At 37.6% G+C, this 25,369-nt stretch overlaps 1 protein-coding gene across 2 annotated transcripts in view; it reads right to left on the bottom strand.

Annotated features, from left to right (window-relative positions):
- Positions 1-25,281, bottom strand: part of LOC108233359 (regulator of G-protein signaling 6-like) — a 65,640-nt gene extending 40,359 nt beyond the window's left edge. Inside the window, exons 1-2 of one of the 2 annotated variants that reach the window (XM_037981486.1) lie at positions 25,156-25,281; positions 19,361-19,710 (exon numbers count right to left, since the gene is read on the bottom strand). In XM_037981486.1, the coding sequence (XP_037837414.1) occupies positions 19,361-19,594 (234 nt within the window). In that variant the 5' untranslated portion in view covers positions 19,595-19,710; positions 25,156-25,281. The remainder of the gene's footprint in view (positions 1-19,360; positions 19,711-25,155) is intronic. The other variant, XM_017411767.3, reaches the window with a different exon arrangement.
- Between the last annotated feature and the right edge of the window lie 88 nt (positions 25,282-25,369).

The following is a 25,369-nucleotide window of genomic DNA, read 5'->3' as shown; positions in this document are numbered from 1 at the left end:
ATTTCTGCAAGTAGAGGAAAAATAATTAGAGTTTTAATCCAAAACCAGAAGGATATTTAAATATACACATAGATTCAGGATTCATATACCTGAACAGCCCTATGGCGTACTGTAATAATTCAGACTGACAGAGCAGGAAAAGTTGATGAATGACTTGATGTCGACAGCCTAATGGGCTCTATTGATGGAGGAGAAAAGGAGGCAGAGATCCATAAAATCTATACTTAACTAGATTTTGTTAACACCTCTTCTATCTTTTCAGGATGTGTAAGAATGACATGTAAAGAAAATAGACCTTACTGCTCCTTATCCTGGATATTTTATCTTGTTTTGCTTTTTTTGTTTAAATCCTATTTTTGTCAGTTAATTTTGTCTTGGATGAGCTACTGTGCAAGACTTGTTTTCACTATTTTAACAACATTATCTGATTTTGTGTCGTTTTGCCTAAAACATAACACAAAAAACAACGTGACAACAACAAAAAAAAAAAAATAGCTGAATGACTTTTGCTCTACATTAAAACAATATTGTGTTGTTTTGCATTAAAGGTCTGAAGCTTTCCCAAAGTCCATGTTTAAAAAAATGAAAAGCAGGTCATTGAAGACATGATGGTTAGCTGCTGATAAATCTGTTTTACAGCACATCAGCTGCTCATTTTGGCTGAGTCACCAATCACGCCGTCACTCAGCTCATCGTATTTCCCCTCGCTGTTGATGCGCAGAGCGCTTGTCTCTTTCCATCACCGCAAACATCTCTAATGGCTTTCTCGTTGCTGAGCAAGCCATTACAGGGGAGTGTCTGGACTTTACATTTGATGAATTAAATATCACTTCACCAGGTTTATTGCTAAAAATCTTTATAGAATTTGCCTACGACTAAAAGACTAAATACGCCGCTGCTAAAGTAATTGTAAAAACATTGTCAGTAAAATGTAAACAAACATAACGGCTTCACTGTGTCCTTGAGCAATGAGAGGCGAGGACAAGTGACGGCAACAAGGAAAAGGTGAAATTCAAACACTTTGTTTATTCTAAAAGATTATTTTATGTGCAGCCCACTCAGACAGTGGGAACTTTGTTCTCCTCAGATTGAAAATGTTAAAGTTTCAAATCATGAGTCATTTTTATTGTTTTTAATGTCACTCATTTCTATTATTATTAACTTATTGTTAGTTACACTGAATAATACCATTAATTGATAAATCACACTGTGGTGAAGGGTCCACACAGGAGTAGAGCTTTTTCACTCACCGCTGCACACACACAAGTTTGTCTTTCTGTCCTTTTTAGGACAATGAATTGACTTTGACCTTGATCTTAACAATTACCAGTACATGGGGATAAAACCCCCAATCCATTTGTGAGAAGGTAACCTTACAGCCACTGGACATTGATTCTTTTTTGAGCATCGTCAATAGATTAATTTTTTTTTCCTTCTTCATCGTTTTGTAATTCCCCCGAATATAGATTTTTGAGAACAAATTTTTCCCAGCGTCACATCACTAAAGTCTCACATCATGCATGAAGAAAGAGCAGACAGTAAATCCATTAAAATGTCTCACAGAGGGGAATAAATACTTGAATATATTTTAATGCACACACCGTCTTATTAACTCAACACTCGCCTAAGGAAGGACAATTTAAACAAAACATAATTCTTATTACAAGAAAAATCATGTTTTTGTTCTCATCCTCCTCTGTGAGTCCTTTATCCACACCAGAAAGCTGTTTCCCAGTTAATTACAAAAATCCTCCGATATACCTCAGCACTACAAGAAGTTCAGCAGAGGGAAGCCAAGGAGACGCAAAATGAAAACCATTAAACATATTATGACCTTCTGCTGCTGTGTGAGAGAAGGCTGGCGTCAGTGTCTGCCAGAATGTTTATCTACCAACAGAGAGGGATGAGCGAGGCAGCAGGTACACTGTGTGTTACAGGCAGCGCTGGATGTTAAAATTAATATGAGCTCATATACAACATATTATCGAGAGAAAAATAGTTGATTCGTCTGGTAATCCATTTGCAAAAATTCATGAATTCGAGAAAAAGCAAACTCTTATTTGTATCATTTGTTTTAATGTGTCCGGCGGATTCATTAGCTCACTACTGCCATAAAAAAAAAAAACAATGAAGCAGGTAGATCATGCATTTTATCCTGAAGGAATCCAACATCCTGTAGGCAGGGCTGACTTCAGCCCCTCATTAAGGCAACATGAAAAAGTCTTTCACTAAAGGTACTCTGTTGACTTTTTTCATTAAGGACTTAAAATAAAAAAAGTCATTTATGTTCCATGTTTCAGTTTTTATTAAACTACAGGAAAATGAGAAAATGAACCATTTTTATTCAAAAACATCGGATGGGAATGATCAAGAACTCTAGATATAATCTTTAAACATGCAAAAGGTACTTTGATCCTCTGTGTTTTTGCTGAAACAGGGGGAAAGGTGTTTGTAAAAAGTTTTTTTAAACAAAATAAATGATCTTTTGTGATGAGTAAAGTTATTTAACAATAATAAGATGTTTTTATTAGGCCAGTATTTTGGTATAGTTGCCTTTTTTGCAGCAGAAATAGGTGTATTTTTACTGAAAACTACGTGGAAGATACAAATGTGAATCCTGTGCTGGCATTTTTTAAAGGTTAGATAAAAGGGCAGAACAAAACTAAATACATGTGGGCAAGATGGGCTGCAAGATCATCACACTCTGTCCAGCAGCAAAGCTGTACCAGTTTGTTTTTACTTCAGTAATAACAAAAATAGATGTATTTTTTTCTGTCTTAGTGTTGGAGGTGGATAGTTGTATTTTCCAACCTTGAAATCATCGGTATTCAGTAAAATCAAGTTTCCAGTTCTCTAATCTCTGCTTTATAATTGAGCAGCTACTGCAACAACTTTCCAAAATAAGAACAGAGTCACATAAAAATAACACAAATCATCCTGTTTTTCTACATCTGGTGTGAAGAATTGACATAAAAAGCACCAACTACCTTATAGTGGTTCTACATGTCGTATCACCATGTTAATGCCAAATCCCCAAGGAGGGAAATCTTTTGTCCTTAAACAAGCATTTTTTTGTGGCCACCACAATTTTTCCCACAAGCCTAAAAGAGGAGGGTGAAAACTGTGTGTTCAATTGGTGCAATTTGCAATGGAGACTTCTACATGTCACAGCATCCTACACACTTGACTTCACATTCTGAGCTTTCCCCTCGAAATGTAGCCTGCAGCCAGAATCTCCCTGGTCCGTACAATTTTACACAGGCTCTAATCGTAGAGTAAAAAAAAGGTAAGAGCTTTCATAATTTAACAAAAGATATGCAAAGGTACTTTTAGTTCCGCATTAAAAACTTCTGTTTAATAAGCGATTTTTAGGTCAGTGTGAGTTTTTTAGGTCAAATTAACACAGAGTTTCCTTAAACGCTGCAGTGTCACACTGATCCCATTTCAGTGCACGGCTTCAGCCTCTACAGGATGTTCCCCTCATGTTCAGACCGTACGTAGACGAGCGTTTAGCTGCTGCAACCGCCTGCCTTGATTCTGATTGTCTCGATGCTCCATGGTTGTGTTTTTATTGCTACACTATTTCACATTAGGGGAGTTAATGAAGGTGTTTTCTGAATGTCATTTTAAGAGGTTTCCTTTTACCCCTTCTGCCAAAGAATAATGCATCTGTAAGAATAAGAAATTATTGCCAGTAGATAACTGTTTTCATGTATTTCAAGCTTAAGTGAAACAGATCTATTATTGCTGACTCTTATATCATGCTTTCCCCCGTCCTTACATCCACAGGTAACTGGTGGTGCTTGAGCTGACGCTGGAGAGTTTTAACCCCAATAGCTCGAAACCCTGAGTTTCCTCTCGTCTCTGTTCCAAGTGGAGCTCAAACACAGTATGACCTACTTCTCACTTTGCTTAAGTATTATATCTGCCAACACTGAAACAAAACTATGCAACATAAAATAGATGGCAACGACCGACAGGGGAGGAGGAGAGAGAATACAGCGCTGACAAAAGAAGAAGAAGAAAAAAAAAGGAACAAGATGGAACCAGAAATGAGGACATCAAATCATATCCAGCGACTAAAACTCCAAAAGGTCAGATGAGTTCAAGAAACTTTACTGACTCGTCAGAAGGCTGACAGAACTGATCCTGTCATTTATAAATAAGTGTTAACTGTAGTGGCTCTGTTACAAAAGCTACAGCAGGAAAAATTAATGAAAGAAAAAGATCTCACTAATGAAATGTCAGCACTGACTAAACGCAGCAGATTCACTTCGAAGCGGGTAAAAAAAAAAAAAAAAAAGAACATTGACAAAAATATCAATTAGTTAACAAGGCTGGCCTGGCAGCTGAGAGATGACTTTCAGAAACTGTAGCTGAAAATCTCTCAACATTTTTACAGAAATGTTTTGTTTCCTCAGCAGTGAGAGGACTGACATGAATTAAATCAGCAGATACAGACAGAGGGGGGCGTAAAGGCAGCATGCTCAGGGTGGGGGGGATTGATGGCTCTTTGGCCCAGAATTTAATGCTGATTTCAATGACAACAAATGTCTCTACTTGTGCTATAAGTGTATCAAGCATCTTTGATGGCTTCCATATATAATCTTTTAAAGAGTGAAGTAAAACACAGATTTTCTCTTTAAAGTAACAAAAAGTTGTATTACTTTTTATTAACATTTACAAATCATTCATTTAAATGTTATTTCACCTATCTGATTCCACAGATCCAAAAATCTAATAAAGCTCAACAAAATTACACACAATTTATGAGTAAAAAGGGAGCAGGATAATACATCATAATACAGTATGTGGCCATCCTAACAAACATTTATCACAAATAAAACAAATACAAAACGACTAGCAAACAGTCTTAAATCATCTAATCCATATTTCATCATTTGACTCCATGTTCTCAGATATACATCTGCTTTGGAACATTTCATGCAAATGAACCTCAAATCAAAAAACTTGTGTAATTTGGCAACAATTTTTTAAAGCTTTGTACATTAGGTTTTTAAAGGCATTAAATCTATCAGGTTCAATATTTGTGACATAAACAGACTATTAGTATGTTCTTTTTATGTATAATTCATCCTGCTTTTTTAGAATACAAAAGGTTTAGTATTGGTCATGTATGTGTTGCCCCATATATGGACCAATAATACAAAATGAAATGTTGATAAATCTAACACACTCTTAGCTTTATTTAAAACTACAAAACTTTGATTCTTATACAATTTATGTGAGATCTCCTATTTAAGTTTATGCTGTAAAATAACTTCTAGAATTTTAACTTCATATTCCATTTATAGACACTAATCAATCTTTTTTCCTGTTACCAAAGTTATCTAAAGAAATCTGTATGAAATGCTGCACAAAGTCACTGTAACATTTGATCCTTTTTTGTCAGTGTTTTATAATAATAATGCGGAAAAACTAATGCCATAACGCTTTCTCTGTGTTGTGCATGTGACCTCTGATGCAAACAGGAAAAACACTAATGGAGAGCGACTCTGCAGGTATCTAAACTGCTGCTGTCAGATCGATGCCATTTTCTGTTACTCCTATCACCTTCAGCTTCGACGGATGAATGCGATATCCTGGAGTCACGTCAATAAGAAAACAAAGTGAAACAAAGTCTGTAGCTGAAAAAGTAAATTAGGTTTAAATAAAGAGGCAGAGGATGCAAGAACACGGCTGATGCATCACATCCCAGGAATGAAAAGGGAAGAAAATAACACTCGGCTGAGAATCAAAGTGGACTCAAATGTTAAAATGAAAGAGAGAAAAGACGTGCAATCAGTGACTGACTGGGGTGGGCAGAGTAAGACGCACAGCACACTGAGACGAGACACTAATGAAGAAAGGATGTGCGCTCTTCCTTCCGGGTCATCCATCACTTAAGTGTGGATTGCTTTTTTCATTTGCATGCCCACCCAAGTTCTCTAATGGACTCTAGGTGACATGTAGAGCATGACTGACAAAAGTTCACATTCATTAATCATTACCTGCCACTTGGCACGGCAACCTCTACCAAAGCAGCTCCCTCAGACATTAAAACTTAACCAGGATCCATACGGCACTGGCTTTCCTTTTAAACTCCACCAGCTTAAAGATGCACCATCATGCAGGTGTATTGTAACTAATGCGCCTGCTGATGATGAAGCCCTATCATAGGCCTCCATAAAAATGCAATTTATTATGAAGATCGACTAGTTTTGTAAATATTTGATGCCAAAAAGAACTTTAGGTCTTCTGAAGTGAAGTTTTGTTTAAAGGTTATAAAAGAAAATAATCAGTTAGGTGAAAAAGTTTGATTCTGACCGGATTGAAGCCATAAACTGTAATCTGAGCCAAGCCCAGACAATAGTAGATAACATGCCCAGTCTCTAATTTTCATGTAAAATAGTATTTTATAAACTTTTGGTCAATTTGCAGCCAAAACATGACCTTTAGTTGTTCTAGATTCATCTTAGATTTGTCAGTCTGATCTAATGTGACCATTATTTTTAGATAGAAGGGCAAATTAAACCAGATTAAACCTTAAAAAGGTAGATTCGGGGACTGGATTGGCCGAAAACAACCTTGTAGAACAAAGATTATTTTTACTCCAACAGCAATTCACAATATAATGGCTCTGCTGCAGCCGTTTAGTCAGATTAAATTAGATTCATCAATTTAGGAATAATTGTGTTTATCTGATTTGTTCATATTGCATCAAATAGAGTGGGGGAATCATTTCATTAATCATTAGGAACATATTTTATATTTTGGTAGGGTAACTGCTCAGGACTACCCCATCGCAGTTTGAGGGTGATAAAATGATAAAATAAGATGTGCTGCCTCATCGTTTGTTTAGCTGATTGCAAGAAATTTACAAAACAGGTGTCACAACATTGGGCTGAAGCAGCTCTATGGGGGCATTAGCACAATAATGGGTGCAGGTGTACTTATTCACAGCTGAGCTCAACCTCCTGCTCAAATATTAACACCTTCCTGAATACATTCACTTCCACTCGGCAGAATTCTGCTGCCTCTCTCACTCTCGCTTTCCTTTCCTAATTGTGTCTAAATGTGGGGAGTGTGTGAGTGTGTGAGTGCGAGTGTGTGTGCATTTTCTTTGTGCAGTCGTGGTCCTTTGATGTGCAGTCCTTTGTAATTTCTGCCAAATTTGACAAGCGAGTAAGGAGGTTGTACTACGTCTCATTACAGCCCAGGAAATGCCTGCATCATTGTTCCACTAACAAAACAGTATGTTAATCCGGTTACACCGGGAATATCTGGGAGATTAATTAAGAATAAAAACCATTTCAGCTGGGGACAAAACCACCTTGTGAACAAAGAATTACTGTGCCGCAGACAAGATAAACAACAAATGATTACTTATTGTGTGCTGTTGTTTACATTTAGTCATCATCTGCATGAATATATTTTAGAACAAACTAACAAAAGCAAACTACAACAACCGAACAGAAGAGGCTGTTTTCTAACAAGCGTTAAGGGTTTATATTAAAAACACGTGTGTGTCATTACAATTCTAGTATTTTTTTAAATTATAATGTTGCGTTGTTGCGATTCTGGATATATATCAGTGCTTGTCATCAATGATACCTTTGTGTGAGTTGTGTTTTTAATCCCTGGCTGCAAATGAAAGCTTATTTGAAACAACTGAAACTAAATATAGCTTTAGATGACATTTTCCAGAAATTAAAAAAAAGGTTTTTGATATGACTTCAAAAGAGATACTGTACAAACCATACTGTCCCATTTTGAAACCAGAGGCTTATACATAAATAAAAAGCCGTTTCATTTTTTAGCATTTGCATCAGAATTACTCAGATCATGCATGTAGAACAGCAGCGTGAGGAACGCTGTAATATGCTGCATGTGCCTACATATGTGCAAAAGAAAACAACAATATGATGTTCAGTTTGGGTTTTAATATAAAGAAGTAAATAAGCTGCTGTAAATGAAAACAGACTTCTGTTTGTGCAGAAGCTTTAATAAAAACCTGCAGCTTGCATGAGTGCTGAGCTCCCAGTGCTAACTCTTCTACACAAACGTATATAAAATACCAGCTCAAGACAGAATGGCAAAGATTTATTTTGAATTACAGAGTTGAATTTGCTTCTAATTGACTGTTTATGACACTGTAGAAAGGTGCACATTTGCATGTATTTGCACCTACATTTTTAAGGAAGTGTCAACAGATAAATCTCCAGATGACTCTTCCAAAACTTTGAACATAGTCGCTGGTTCTGAAAGTTTAAACCTTTATGAAAGCACCTTAAATTGAAAAGACGACATTTGCAACAGCTGATCTTCCTGACTTTAGGAAAAATGTCCAATCGAGTCTTTAAATATATCACATAAGTAATCACGGTGTCAAATAAGTGTTGTTTATTCAGTCTGTTTGTTGCCACTTTTAAACATCATAACATATAAAATCATGTAATAGGAGCTAAAATGCAGAAGTACAGCACAAATCAGTAGTTAGCAGAGCTACTTTAAAAAAAAGGATTTCAAGAAGTTGCATCTGTTCGAACTTATCTGTTTTTCACATTGTTATGGAAATGATGTAGAAGCTTCTTGCACAACCTCACCTCCTCTTAATGTGCCTGGAGGGGGTAGAAAATGGATAAAAGCTGCAGCAGCACTTGTGTTGAGAGAAAAGAACTTCCCCTATTGTTCAAATAAACTTTCTTCAATATTTGAATGAAGTTGTTTTCATCAATAAAAGGAAGCTCTTTTCTCCTGATACTACAAGCTCCGCTGGACTTGCATTGTTGTTCAATTGTTTTTTCTGCTTCAGAATTTAGGCATTTTTGTGTTTATTGTCTATAGTTAAGATGCTGCTCCAGCATTTTAGACTGGTTGATGTCTGGAGTGTGACGGAGCCATTAACGTCTTCACCCCCCCTCAGGCAGATGTTCTGTTGAAGAACGTCTGATTGTTCTGCTGCTCGACATCGTTTGGCTCCAAATTTAAGCCAACAGATAACCTTATGTTTGACACAGAATACTTAGAAGCATAAAAATACCTGTAAATACTTGCATAAAATACCTGTAGCTGCAAAATGGCCCAAATCATCACCCTTCCACCCCCGTGTTTAACAGTTGGTAGAAGGAATTTGTTTTGTATGATTTTGTATAAAACTTTAATGTCTAAAACTTTAGAACTGAATGAGTTGGAAGTTATTTTGCAGCCAAAAAAACTGCTCATCCTGCCTCCTGCTCATTTATATTTAAGTCTTTCCACTCAAAACACCTTATTTGAGGTTAAACCTTTCAAAAACTGTTTGATACCATTGTTTATTATTATTTTTTGCCACCATAAATTTAAAAAAAATAGAAAAAAACTGATATCACCCTTCAGTCACAAAAATTGCATAATTTTCATATTTGTCCACTCATCTGATGTTAGCACTTCATCTGCAACACGACACCACGCTCCAATGATTTAGGGTGTTTTGTTGCTTTTTTTGTTTTGTTTTAATGGTCACAAGATAAATTTGAAGCATGGTAAAAAGAATAATGTTGCATAAAAATAGATTTCATTAAAATATTTATTATTTTTATTACAGATCTCTTTTTCCAGGGAGGCCTGGGCCTGAAGGCAGCCTAACATGCATGTTTTTAGACTGTGGGAGGAAACTGGAGCACCTGGAGAAAACCCACCCAAACACGAGGAGAACATACAAACTCCACACGGAAAGTCCCGAGGTCCAGAACCTCCTCGTTGTTAGGTAACAGTCCTGATGCTGTGGCTTGTCTTTCAATAATCTTAATCTCAGTAATTGCAGTTAACAAGGCCACAATTTAATATAAATGTGTGAAAAAACACTGGTTTTATTCAACCTTATTTTTAAATGAGTATTAATACTGGCAAAGAACATCACTTGAGAGTAACGTATCAAAAAAAACGTGGTATTTAATCTAAGGGTGTTGTAAAGTGCCACATTGTGTTAATTTAAATAAGAGGATAAACTGATATACAAGCAAACGTTCACACCCACACACACCTACAGGTAGCACTCACTTTAAATTCATCTGAACCAGCAGTGACAGACACAAGGCCAAGTGGGTTCCTCTGACACCTGCTGTCCGACACAACCAGAGCATGACAAATACACTGATGCCTCACTCGCAAAAAACCAGCCGACTCTTTGCTGTCAAACAGGACTCAACGAGAGATTGAGTTTTACAAGCAATTCACAGCATTTTCAGATCAAATTCATTCAAGCGCATCAAGCTGTGAAGTTTCTTTTAACCCTGGCTTTAATGCTTTTATGATTAAATACAATCTAACGAACAGCAGCTCTCAATAACCCGTTTGTGTCACTGAAAGCTATAAAAAATTAAAAGCAAACCAATATCTGAATGCAATCTCCAAAACAACAAAAATGTATATCCTCATCCATTTTTGTCTCTGTTAAATGATTAAAAAAACATTTGTCTTCAATCAAATAGAAGAGGTTTTGAATTTAATTAGTTGCTTGTTATTTGAGAAATAAGTGAAGGAGAAAAATGACAGACTGCTGTCAGAAGTGAACACTGAGGGGGGTTAGTTTGGATTAGACCTGATAGAAACAGGAACTCTGTGGGGACTCAGGATGTCATTTCTGCAAACCCAGGATCTCACTCTGAAGACCTGCTGCCACTTTTCCCACCTTCAGCCCAACACTGCACTGTAAATATTGATCAAATGTGCTGTCCTGTGCTGATATATTATGGTTTTATCGAATCGAGGACATCGTTAAAGCGGATCACAGCAGCCAGCGAAGCATGGCAGCACTGACAGCGTCTGTTTGCTTTCAGGATTGATTTTTCAAGCCTAACAGCCCAGTTTGTCATCAGAATGTGTAACCATAACTTTGGTACAAACTGCAAAATACAAACAACAAAAAAACATCAATAAAAGCTGTAAAAATACTTCTCTTTAGGATTTTTAGGGGTAAAATTGTGTGACTTAAAGCACCATGCAGTCTTGTCCAAAAGAAACAAATTTACTGGTGTTTAATTTCATTTGGATCTTGGATATATTTGTTTGGTGAGAACTCAAGTAATAAAGCACACTTAAAGTTTTCATTTTCAAAGTCACAGAACAACAGTTGCAGAAACTTGTATCCTGGGCTACTCCTGTTTAAAGTTTGCAAATGCTGCTAAAAGATCTCAATAGTTTAACAGTTATAGCAAAACAAACTAACCCTTACCCCATATTAGCAAAATTTCCTATATTTATTATTTTAAATTCATGTCCACTGCTACAAACATGCCACCTTTACAGATACTGAGCAAAATATCCTGGCTGTGGCAGCCATCTTGAATTAAAACTGTCATGGAAGGCAGCGGGCGATATGAATTCCTTTAAGAATTGAAGGCCTTTAATTAAACTTCACATGAAATATTCCAAACTGAATTCTGAAGACAGTTTCTACATCCATCCTTTATGTTGTTTATGGAAATGTCGTGCAGAGTAAGCCTAAAATGTCCTGCCATTTTTAATGTCATGTTGTTTCTAATGCAAATTATAGTTAATGTTGTTGTGACAAGGCTGAAACTCTGGGTCAAAATTATGCTGCTTTGAGTTTTCAGTCGCAGCACAAATGTCATAATTAGACATTCTCTGTTTAAAAGGGAAAGTGTCATCTGTGCTAAGAATCACTTTCATTCGTCTTCATTTCAAGAATGCATTACTAAATTGCAGCCAGCATTCACACCAAGATGGCAGAAAAGGAAGAGAAAAGTGGTGAGTGATCATCTTGTCAACCTAAAATTTGCAATTTAAACTCCTCCAATTAGCCGCTCCCCATCACTTTGATTTGATTAGGCTGCTGTTTTCTACCTGCTCTGTTGGGATGAATTCTTCTCAGATATCTGCAGGCGGCTGCACTGTGATTACATGTGCTTAGTCATCCTCTAAGTGACAAGCAGGGCACACCCAGGCATGTGTGTGAGGACAAGAGAGATTTCTTTGTGCAGAAGAATGAGAAAACAGCACCTGAAAGAGCAACGAATATCTACGCTCACATTATTCCCTTATCAAGGCGGTTTTTTTCTATTTAAGAAGATTTGAAAGGGAGTTTTGTTCTGCTGGCAGTTACAAAATCTGGAAAAATAATTAAATCCAAATGCTGACATTTTCTGCCAAGATAAAAGAACACACACACGTTTTTAAAAGATACACAAACCATTTTAAGCGAAGTGAATGAACAGATAAAGTGAAATTGTTTATAATTTTATATAAATCATTTTCTCTGAGGAAATATTTCTGATTTGATTTTTTTTTTTAACCATGTCTTCTCATTTTCCGGCAGATAAGATTTGGCATTTCTTAACACCCATCACATCTTGTGAAGAAAAAAAAAATACAATATGTCAAATCGGTGGTGCTACAGACAAAAACACTGAAAAAGGCCATCAAACATCCGGCCCTTGAAGCGTCTGAATTTGGCAGCTTGCAGGTGGTGCAATTTCTAAAAGTGATAGCATGTCGGTGAAATCAGTAAACATCATTTGGCCTCCGGTTCTCCTCCAGATGGGAGCAGTGACAACATGCAAAAAGAACAAACACCCTCATGGGATGAGCCCTGTGAGAAAATCTGAAAATGGCAAAAAAAAAATAAAAACTTTTTTTGTTCAGATGTTCAAATAAATCAGTCCAAATTTATTCTTTCCTGAAATGTGACCTTTTAAAATCTTGTCCTGCTTGTTCTGCAAATATGTTCATTCTCCCAGCTCATCAGATATTGATGAGTTGGGATGAAGAGTGCGTCGATCTGGAGGAGAATTTATTGATTACCGGGTGCCTAATGTGACGTTCTGACCAGTTTATTTTCTGTCACATACTGTCAGGTTGTCCAAGCTACTTGACAACTTAAAACAATGCAGAGTGACATGTTTACTGTCAGCCTGCATCAAGCTGAACAAACTTAGTCATTGCCTGCTGCTGAAGATGGAGCAATAATGGTTTTGTCTGTGAGTAAATTCTCATGAAAAATATTTCAATGAAACTTTCAAAAAGTAGTCATTGGGTTGACGTCAAAAACAGATTATCTTTTGGAGTCGGCCTAATTAAAATGGACAACAGCTAATCCACGTTAGCCATCATCAAAATAGCTTTAAACCTGTCAGTTATCCAGATACTGAGCTAAAATATTGGTGTGGTAGTAGCTGAGAGTCATCACAACACATCTTGTGAGACGTCATTAACGTAATTTATGAGGTTTGAGCGAAACAGCAACAACTCCAGACAATTTTAGTTTAAAACTCGGCAAAAAATCGCAACTCCTTTAAAAGATGCCTGTAATTTGTTTGTTTTTAAATCTTCAGCCTTTTGTGTTTTTAAAATAAAAGTCCAAGTGTTTATCAGTTGTAGATGTGCATCCAATGATTACTTTCTGAAAGTTTTATTAAAATTTGTACAGTGGTTCATGGGATATTTTGCTAACAGACAAATGAACATGCAGTTACATACACTAGTAAAAACAATATTGCCTCTTCCCCTTTCCCTACTCAAGTTGTTTTCTTAGATTACACTCAAGTAAATGAAAGATTAGCAAAGTAAATCCGTCCTAAGAAAGCCTAATGTTTTGAAAGAAGAAGTCAAAATGTTACATTTTCAGACATTTTCGGTGGAAAAATGCACATTGCTCTATAATAGATTGAAAATGCATTTAAAGCGTCACACAGTTAAAAACAAGAAAGTCTCAAAAGTTTGTATGCCACTCACAAAGTCAGCATCGAAACCTTCAAACTCTGTCAGCACATGTTCCTGCAGCCCAGAGGAATACACGTTCAACAGATGCTATTGTTAGACTGAAAACCTGAAAAATAATGAAAATAAAGGTCCAATATGCCAAAAAATCTTTCTCACACACACACTAAGTGCTGCATATACAAATGCACTGCATCTCATTATCCTTCCTTATGACACATATACACACACACACACACACAGAGTGGCCGAAGCAGTATTTATGAGCAGATGCTGGCTGACAGGTGAGAATTCATGCTGGAGATTCTGAGAGTCAACACTCTCAGCTCTTGTCAACAGCACTGAATCTCCCCACCTTAATATAATTTCTGTGTGTGTGTGTGTGTGTGTGTGTGTGTGTATTTATGTGTGTGCACGTATGATGAATGCTGACAAGGGAAAATATGAACTAGTGAATGAATATTCCTTGTCATACCTGAGCATTTATACAATATGCAGAATGATACAATGAGACAAAAGAAGTGCAATAGAACTTTAAAATAAACTCTGAATGAGAAACAAAATCTTGGATTTTAAAGGGACAGTTCATAATCTTTCCACAGAGCAAAACATCAGCAGATCTGAAGATCCATCTTACCAGCTGTCGATAGCTTTTTAACCAGCCTCAGTTTGGAGAAACAGACTTTAATTCTGACCCAATCGACAAGCTAACAGCTAGTCTGAGTGAGGCTCAGACCCGAGTGGATTCCTCCCATCTTGAAAAGGATAGACTAGTCATAGTTGAAGCAATGCTCTGTCAAAACAAAAAGCTTAAAACAAAAACTCTAGACGCGAACAATGCCTGTAATACAGAAAAATCCATAACAGTAGCGAGGTGAAACCATCAGGAAGGGAAGTCGTTCACCTTTCTAGTACCATCTGTGTGGCAGATAAATTGCTCTCTGTAGGAGAGAGACATCACTTCTCATCCTAATTCCTCCACAAACACTGACCCAGCATCAGCTCTCCTCTTCTGCCTTCATTTTAACAGCGACAGCTGACCACGGCTCAGCTAAAAGCCAAAATGGAAAATTAGGCGTGTTTGTGTAGAATCTTCACGAACTGGCAACAACTTTCATCTCCCTCTTCTTTTTTTCGTGGTAGTGGATGACTGATGACTCAGCCAGAAAAACTAATGAGAATGTGGTGCAGGACATACATATTTCATAACAAAGGAGCCTTTTTTTGCAACAGCAAATAATCTAAATCAGCTTACAGCCATATTTTTCCGACACAGAGGCCGAGCGGCCGTTGAAGGGGATTTTAATTCATGGGAGCATTTTTTTTTAAATCAATAGGGGATGTTTTCCAAAACAATGAGCGTATAATCACAAGGGCAATGACTTATTCATGCTTGAAAAGGGACTAGGAGCAAACCAGTCAAGTAAATGTAACTACAAAATCTCAGCGACTGTATACTTTTGTTAATCCTGTCATCCGTTCTTCACCTGAAGTAACCCGTCTTGGTCACAGCAGCGACGGATCTCTGGGTGTGTGAAGCAGGAAATATCTGTAGTCTTTCTGTTTCACTTACAGGCATCTAATTCACTATCTGTCTGCTTGTGCTCCTTTCTGGTCCTTCACTTTCACACCGTGTTCCTTTTTTCTTATATTCTCTCTTCCTGCTTTGTGTTTCAGCCTCTTGATACCTAGTTTCTCTTTCTATCACTACAATTTCCTCTCCAACCTGCATCAGGACCTCATTTATCAGCGCTGACAGTAACTGTTGGTATCTTGTTATTCCTGCTGTACCTCCAGCTCCTTTCAGCTGATATAGAGTCTCAAAACCCGATACGCTGTCGATGTTGAAACAGTCTAGCAGAAATTCCCCACTTTGATCCATTTTGTACCAATAATCAACATGTTTCAAGTCCTTATCTATCTTTTCCAACATTTTTTTTTCTTTATGTGCTACAGAAAGGATAAAAAAATGATGGTCTCAAAGTTTAAAATGCCCCTCAGGTGTTCGTCGAAGTCATAAATCTCACTATTCCCCACGAGATTTCTACTTTTCTATAATTCTAAAATACACTCAGAACAATCACATTAGATAGTTTAATGATGCATCCACTCCTTTTTCCAGCTCTATGATGAAACTGCAGCGATGAAGAATATAAATCACCATTTTCCTCAGAAAGCTAGTTTCAGAGAATGACTTAAACTGCATCTTGTTGTTGTCAAACCCTTGTGTGTTATCAGTGCTCATTCTTCCTGTACATACGGGCATGTTAGTGCCCATTTTTCCTGTTAGGAAGCTGTTCACAGTCATGCAAATTATTAAATGGAGCAAAAAAATGTAATGGTTGACTTCTAAAAGTTGCAAAGTATTTGTTAGAAAGGAGGAGGTACAACCCAATAAAACAGCAGTCTTCCACTCACAGTTTGCCCCAGAACAACTTGTGTTAGGATAACTAACAGAAGCTGAATTAAGAAATTGCATTTTCTGCTGAATGAATTTGCTGAAACTGTGTTTGATTACATTAAAACGAGCAGGAGAGAGGCCAAAAGCAGCAGAACACCAGCTAAAAGTCGCTAAACAGATGCCAAAGTTAGCCAAACATTAGCCAAGTAGTTACCTTTCAAAGACCAGACAGGTTTTAAATATTCTAAAAAGGTATAAAAAAAATTACAAATACCAAAAGTCATAGCGCCCACCTCCTGAATGAGCTGAAGGTTTTGACACCTGAATGGTTAAATTAACTGAAGTAGTCAGATGAAAAATGTACAGAAGAAATTATAAAACAGGAAAACAAAATATAAAGGCTGAATCAGCATTCACTCATACAAATATCTCTAACAGATAGAAATCCAACCTGCCTGGATAAAATCATGGTTTACGCTGAAATACTTTATTTCACAAATCAGATCATTTGTGTTATGAATGCTAAATAATTACAAAACTGACTGCAGATTAACTCTGGACAACTAGAGAAGTACACAATCCACTACGCAAAGCCTGTAATTTGATATCATGACTGACATTTAATCTGGTTTAATCTGTTCTCAAAACTGAAGAAAGACTTTAGTAATGCAGTAAAAGTTTATTAATCTGAGGAGATTTATTCAACTAGACCTATTAGGGGAAATATACCAGTACTCTGTTTACAACTCATATGATATAAAGGAAAAAAATAATCAAAAGTGTAACAAAGTGCTTAAAAACAGCCTTAAAAAAACAAAAACTTAAAAATCAATTCTAAAACAATGCAGAGATGTGAGCTTTTTTGTGAAAAATTATTATCTTTTTGTTTGTTTGTTTCAAATAAGCAACTAAAAAGTTTTCAACCCAAACTCTCTTCAATTTAGGTTCAACTTCCTGCAGATTCTTCTGACTCAACTTCCAAACTTCCTGCTGTCAGAAACATAAACTGAGGCACAGCGTGTAGCATAAAAAAAGTCAAACTTACTCCAGTTTTTTCCCCCCTTGGTTAAAAGTACAAATTTCAATCCATGAGCTGTGCTTTTCAGACTTTATCTTGTCAAGTAGCAGTGCTGCTACTGCTGGATTTCCTCAGCTGGGAGATGAAAATATTTACTCAGACTTGCTGAATATGCAATAAAAATGAAATAATCATCAATATCTTCTCTCCACTCTTACATTTAGCGTAGAGTCAGCATCAAGTCTCACTGCAGTGCACATACGGGCGAATGCAGCTGAAGGGCCAGAACTCGACTTCATCCGGCCCTCATGTCCTCAAGATCAAAAATAGGAAAAAATTATATCCAGATCAGCGTTTTATTAATGAATCCTGAGGCAACTGGCGATCTGTTCCTAACTACTTGTCTAAATCTAAAGCCTTTGGACTAAAATAAGCATCAGGTTTCATTTAAACCAAATCAAAGATGAAAGCTTCAAAAAGAGAAAAGTTGATTTTAAATATCTGGATTATTTTTAAACAGTAGTGAACATTTAAATATTTTCCCACAAGAGTCAGTTCAGACGTCTGATGCTTCTTCAAGCTTTTTTAAACCCGGCCAACTATGCCGGAAATATATTACTGGAAGAGCCTCGAAAGTATTTTCTAACATTTATTTCATTTTTTCCCCTTTAAGTTTAACATTTGGTCTTTTTTTGTCTTAATTTAGTCATTATGATTCTTTTGAAAACAAATCTTGCACATCTCTGCTGTAGCTCTTAGAAACTAAATTTCTACTCCTGTTAGACATTTAAAATAAAAACTACTAATTAATTCTATGTTTTTTTTATCAGTTCTCCCCTGCAGGATGTTTTAGCAGGTAAATAAATCAGAGTTTCTTCTGCTTGCTAGTAAATACTGGCACAAGTCCATTTGGAAAAGAATTGCTTTTGAAATTGATTTATTTCTTGCCCTTTTTCCTCCACTTCTGGTTGACAGAGTGACATACAACATTGATTAATGGAAGACAAACTGTATACTCTTTCCTTCCCACAATGAGGTCAGACTTCAGGGTCAAAAAGACAACAGCCTCCTGGCAGGATGAAACTGAGTCTCTGTTCTTATATTCACCTAAACAAGATGTTATAGCCGTGAAAAGGATTCTCCTGTAAAGACATGCCAGAGATGTGGTCCTCGAGGACCAGCATCCAGCAGGATTTTCTTCCATCTTTAAAGTTAATGAGGCAGACCCTCTGTCCACGGAGACCAGAGGTGGCCCGCCTCATGTTTTATGTACCGTTTGAACTGAATACTTCAGTGATCATTAATCACTTATGTCAAGAATCTGCATGTGCAAGTGATGCGTTTTGTGCTTACAGTTGATTTTAAGGCCCTACAGGCACCACACATTGCTCATTATGAGGAAGAAAACATCAGAATATAAGACCAGCTTTGGAAACTGATAATTCTGTCCTTGTGGAAGTACATTTGCCGGCCTCTCTGCCATAAGTATCACCAGATGTTTACATACGATGTATTAGAAAGACCCATTTTTCCCTCACTGACATTAAATCAGACCACACTTTTTCCTGTTTTAGATCAACTAGGATTCCCAAGATTATTTCTATTTGTTAAATGCCCGAATGAGGAAATTTCTTCTTTCTTCAAAGTCAAAAATTGGCATTCATTTTCTTAGCATCCCCTTTAAAGTGGATGACTGGAGTCAAATGTTTTGGGTTTCCTTCCACAAGCTTCCTGCTGTAATTTGCTGGATGTTTGTCCCATTCATTCTGACAGAACTGGTCTAATTGAGTCACGTCTGTAGGCTGCCTTGCTCAAACATACATTTTCAGATTTGCAAACAAATTTTCTATTGGATTGAGATCAGGGCTTTGTGATGGCTGCTCATCCTTAAGCCACTTTCTAACTAATATGGCTGTATTCTTAGCATCATTGTCCATTTAGAAGACCCATTTGTGCCCAAGCTTCAACTTCCTTCTTCTGAGTCTTACAAGATTCTGCCACCATCAGTAGGAAAGCAAAGCTCTCAATCTGAAGCAACCACCAACCAGGTTTGTCCACTTCTTTAAAAGTAACAACTATTTCCTTGTCTATGATGCCATGACGTCCTCACAATTCCCCTTTTTTTGTGTCTAACAGTGCAGTGCAGCGACACCAAAAACAGCTTCAGCAGATTCCCTTAGAGCAGCACCAAAAGACCACAGAAGTGAAGTTCCTGCTCTTACCTTTCTGTAGACAATCATGTTTGGGTAGTCATCGTCTGGGTCCACAGTGCTCATTGACCTCATGGTAAGCAGAGGCCGAGCCGGCTTCACAACTTCATCTTGTTCTTCTGACCCGTCATCAGGTTCGGTTGTCTCCACAGAGCTCTGCGACTGCTCCTCGTCTTCTTCCTGCTGTTCCTCCTCCTCCTCCTCCTCCTCCTGCTGCTGCTGCTGCTGCTGAGGTGCTTCAGCCATCGCCACAGTCTTCCTTTCAGCCGTCCTTCCTCACTCTGATGTTGTCCTCTTTTCTTTATCAGCGTCAGTCTTGCTCCTTTACGTCTTCCTGCTCTGTCCTCAGAGTCTGGAGGCTGCTGCAGGGAGAGACAGAGAGATGAATTGGACCATACAAAATTCACCGGTGGGTTCATCTTCCATCAGTCTCTCTCTGTCGTCTGTCACAAGGAACAGGATGGATGAAATAAGAGGAATCATTAATTCTCCTGGTTTCCTGCTATATTAGCTATTCCTCCTAGCCCTCCATCACATGATACATGGTGTGTTAGCTTTTAATATCTGTCCCTTCTTTCTTTGCTCTTTGATGCTACATCACGGACCAACCAAAAGACTGTGAAAAGCTTGTTTATCATAAAAGTGATGTTTACCAAAGGGAGAGAAATGCAGCTGCTCCTTCACTCAACTTCCTATCAAACTAAAATTCAATTAAAGTTGTTTTCTTTTTAAATTATACAAACCACTGGACAAATTTCAATGAAACTTTCCGAAAACAATCATTTGATGTACCTCTACAACTGATCAATATTTATCTACCAACCACAGAGAACACACAAATGGCTTTAGTTAATCAAATTTTGCAGATATTGTGCTAAAATTGAATGCAGTTGTCACAGAGTGTCACTCACAACACATCTTTCATTGTGCTTGTTATAAAAATGACAGATTTTAATAAAACTTTCAGAAAGTAACCATTAGATGTTATTCTACAAATGACTAACATTTGGAGTCATGCCAACTCAAGATGGCCACCACATCTAATCCACACAAGCCAACACAAAAAGTGTTGTCAATTTTACAAACTTTAGCTAAAATTTGGTGTGGTAGTTGCTGAGCCTCATCCCCAACACATATTCTGAGCGTGACATCTTATAATATCACATGTGACACACAACCTTAATTTAAGGTTTGAGCAAAATGGCTACAGTTTTGTAATTCCTCAGCATGATTATTTTAGTCTAAAACTCGGGCACAACGAGCAGCGGGTGAGGCTTTCCTTCAAGGATTGCTAAGCCTCAATTTTGCTTTGATGCAAAATATTTTTAATAAAAAAGGGTTTTAATTATTGTTGCTCATTTAAAAAGGTCACAAAGTGAAGAAGCACTAATCTAGACAGATCAAAATTAACTTTAGAAAGCATAAAACACCTTTCTGTCTTTTATTTCACAGGACCGCAGCCATTTAAAAGAGACACTTAGACACGATTGAAAATAACGTGTACAGGTTTGCAGCCACCCATTAACCAGGCAGGAGTGTCCTCTTATACAGTCTGACAGATGCCACAGCAGTGTTGGCTAAAAAATGAGCAGGTCAGATTTAGGCCAAGAAAAAGATATAAAGAGAAAATAGATCAAGTTTAAATATAAGGACTTCTTTCGATGTATTTATGCCCCTCTTATATCCAAACTGGAGCCTCACTGGCCCAGAATATCACCTCACCAACGGGAGAAAAAGCTAAATTCATCCCAAACAGAGTTTTCTATCGACAGATATTCATCGGCTGGTCTCTTTGCTGACTGAATGGGACACCTCGAACAAAAGAAATTGGGTTACTCACGTTTACAAGACATGAAATGAGCTCTACATTAAATGAGAGAACATTTATTGGGCTCTGCATTAAATGAAAGAGCCCAGATTCAGATTTTAATCGTAAACTGCACAATAAAACGGACTGCAGAAAGCTGAATATTCCACCCAAAATTTAATCTACTGGGACATCTTCTGCGCTTTTTTATTAGTTTAATCAGTTTCTGGCAATTTTCTTGCAAACATATGAAGCAAACATAATTCCATGGACTGAAGTATTCCTTTAATCTCCCAAAATACATGAAAAACAAGCCGTTTTGTTACCCATGACAAATCTTATTTTAAAGCTCAATTATGGCGTCTAATCAGGATGTATTTCACCAGGTGAAGAATGGAAACCAATAGAAGGCACTGAGCTCGAAGCTCAGCTGTGTGTGTGTTTCTCACTCAGACATTTAACTTCTTGTCAGCCAGCACTTTGGATCAATGCTCTCATCAGCCAACTGTTTGTTCGCCTGAGTTTTTCTGCGATGATACACACTGTGTGTGTGGGCACTGGGGCCTCGGAGGGCTGCATCTTGTGAGGCATTTGTTTGCAGTTGCAAACCAGAGACGGGCTGAAAACATCTTTGAATTAATGGCTTCCCGACCTGCTGTCTTTATTCCAGACAGACCATCTGTTTGGTCCGTACTCCAAACCAGCAGCTCACGCTGACAACAAAGCGCCTGAAGTGCTTCCCTGCGAAGCTAAAGTTCACACAGCGACTGATCAATCGTCCTCCTGGGATCACATGAAACCTTGTAAGCTGAGATCAATATCACCAGATTGGCTCCTGCTCCGGATTTTGCATATAAATGAAATTTTTGGGGTTGAATACTCACACCAGATCAGCATTTATTACTGTGAGATTTAAAGATTACCTGTGAAGTTTTCTTTTAAAAAACTCCTGAGATTTAGTCAGGGTTTAATTGCTTTAGAAAGATTTCCCGGGTCACCTTGAGGGCAAAAATAAGCAAATATAAGAGCTTATATTGAACATTTAAAATGGGAGGATATAAAATAGCAAGAAGAGGACAAAAAGTTTAATTTGCTGACAACATGACTGCCTGACAAAACTTTCACAAAGAAACAACTCGTCACAAGCCGCTGAAGGAAAAAGGGTGACTTTATTTTTGCTTGTTAGCAAAATATCTTATAAACCACTGGATACATTTTATTAAAACGCTCAGAAAGTAATCACTGGATCTACATCTACACCTGATTAACTTTTGAAGTTAAACTAATATGAGATGACCGCCACAAATGAGCAAACTCAGCAAACACCAATATGAACATAACTCAGCCAGTTTTACAGAAAATGAGCTAAAATTTGGTGTGGTAGTAGCTGAGCATCATCCATAATACATCCTGCTTCAAACTCTGGCATTACCTGTTGGAGTCACTTCTGTCTGTCTGCTGGCAAAATATTTCATGAATCACTGGAGAACATTTAGAGAAACACTTGGACTCTATACCTGATTAACTTTTGGAGCCACCTCCTTTCAAGATGGCCTCCACTGCTAACTGATATTAGCCAACACAACATGGCTATAACTACAACTAAGGGTTAGTGTGGCAGTAACAGAGAGTGATTCCTAACACATACTATGAGCACTATTTTCTCACAACATTTACAAAACTGACTTTGTTTTCACCATAACTTCGTTTAAAACTCTGAAATAAAAGGCAGCAGGAGACGTGCATTCCTTCAATTCCTTCTTTCCTTTAATTTATTTTTGTTTTCTATCGTTATGAAGGTCCATCTTCTTGTTCCTCAAACAACGTGTTGCCGTTTGTAATGAGTTTATTTGGTGCTTATGCTACTTGCAGTTAAACGTGTACACTGGTTAGGACTAAAAAGTGTGTTTCAAGTCGGCAAAAGTAGTTTGGATTCAATAAATGAGATTAAAAAAAAAGCTAAGACAAAAACAGAAGGGAGCAATTACAAGAAAAACAAACAAAAAAAGCAGACATTGGTCCAAATATTTGTGCTTGTTTCTGTTCTCCACTTTTAAATTATAAAAACACAGCTAAAATGATTTATTTTTACTTTCAGGACCATCCGTTTAACCTGACATGGTTGCAAATTTGGATGCAGAACACAAAACTCCAAGCAAAGTTTTAAAGATCAAAGAGATGTTAAAAGAAAAGTGCAGGTGTCAGGTTATTAGAAACATAACACTACAGAACAATGAGGTGTGAAGACATTCTATTAAAGGCCTGGCTCTCCTAAAAGGAATGCCTATCACCCGCTGCCTTTCATGTCAGTCATTTAGACCAAGATCGTCTAAGATCAGTCGGTTGTGGGAGCCATCTCAAAGTGAATCAGTTGTAAATGTCAACTCAGTGATTAATTTCTGAAAGTTTTAATAAATTTGTTCAGTCATTCCTGAGATGGACAAACAAACTTGCACACAAAAACCTATATCAGCAGGGCGATAATATTCTGATGCTTTTCTGTCGAGCATCCGCCAACATTTCTCTGGTAAAAGCAAAAAACAGCAGCTCTAAATATTTATTTGTCTAAAGTGAGCAGATTTGCAAACTGTGACATGGAAATAATTGTTGGTCAGGAACAGAACGCTTCTACGGTAACTTACGGGCCTGATTTATGAAGCCGGCTAATAAAAGGGCTTAAATACACACAGGTAGGGATCCACTAAAGACCTGCTAATCAGAAAACAGCTCATTGAACAGGCTGAAATTATTTTCAAGAGAAAAACAAAAACTAAGCACATAAGGTGTTACAGATTAGCTGGAGATTTCTTTACAAAGCAAACATTTTCTTCTTCAAGCAGGCTGACAATAAATAAAACCTGTTTGTTTAGACATATGAGGTCAACTGTTCTGTTGTGAATTTTAAAAAGGTTTAAATTGTTTTTCATATGTGTGTGTGTTAGTCTGTTAGCAAAATATCTCATGAACCACCGACTGGATTTTAATGAAATGCTCAGAAAGTAATGATTGGATGTACATTTACAAGTGAGGAACAGGTCAGTTTGAAACTGACTTGAACTCAGTCAGTTTTATAGAAAATAAGCTAAAATTCTGTGTGTTAGCAGCTGAGAGTCATCCTTAACAAATACTCTGAGAGCTAACAGAAAGCTCTGGATCTTGTTGTTGTTGTTTTTGTAAGCCACATTGTAACTGTCCCAAGCGCTAAATAAAAATCAATCATCGTTACCGTAACTGTCCTGATTTTATTGAACACGTCTGTGGACGTGATTTTAGAATCACACCCACGGGTGTTGTACAAAGCGTGTGACATCACCTCTCAGGTTTCAGGTTTTCCACATTCAAATCTACCAGACTGCATACAGAAAGGGCTCCATCAGCCATTAAACCTTTATTAAAATTAGCCACTAATGTTGGCAGATGAAAGCATTAAGATCAGATCTCAGAGCAGACGTTTATCTTAAAAGAATAAAATTTTAAGAAGACTGATTTTATTCCTCAGACATAAGCTGGTTCGTGCACCACAACCATTATTTTATTATTTATTTGCTTAAAAGGAAACGTATAAATGAATATATTTCTATGGGGGGATTTAATCACAGTAAGGATGCTTCTTTATCTGCGTGAAACTTGATCCAAGAAGCACACGCCCAACCAGGAGTTACATTAAAATACATTTGAAAAATAAACAGATCTGTCAATTTAATTATGACATCAGGCAGAGAGCAAATCAACCTTCAGATTGAAAACAAGTTGCCACATTTGTACCAAATTCAACCAGCATGTGAGGAGATATTAAACTGCTTTAAGTTCAGAGAGATGGGATGGGTTGGGTGATGTAGAGCTGCCACAGACCTGAGATATCTTCTGTCCTTTCAGGACGATCCACTCCCTTCACACACACACAGCCTCATTTATTCCCACACCACAACTCTCCACATCCCTCTCACACACACGTCAGCCAGCAGATTCCACTCCATCCATCCAGTGTCTGTGACTTAACTGAGCTGAAGTCCGTGAATCCTCTCTGTGGAAACATCCCGCAGCTCCTCACTGTGCCAACACCACCACCATCACTAACACCATCACCAACACTCCGCGTCGCGTCAAAGCCCTGAAAGCGCGCGGCGCATCGTCTCCTCCGTCCCCCTGTCCCCCCTCTCCTCCGTCCCCCTGTCCCCCCTTCTCCTCCGTCCCCCTGTCCCCCCTCTCCTCCG

The sequence above is a fragment of the Kryptolebias marmoratus genome, linkage group LG19 (genome assembly GCF_001649575.2).
Source record: "Kryptolebias marmoratus isolate JLee-2015 linkage group LG19, ASM164957v2, whole genome shotgun sequence".
In the NCBI taxonomy this organism is placed as follows: Eukaryota; Metazoa; Chordata; class Actinopteri; order Cyprinodontiformes; family Rivulidae; genus Kryptolebias; species Kryptolebias marmoratus.
This window is presented reverse-complemented; position numbering and strand designations above follow the sequence as displayed.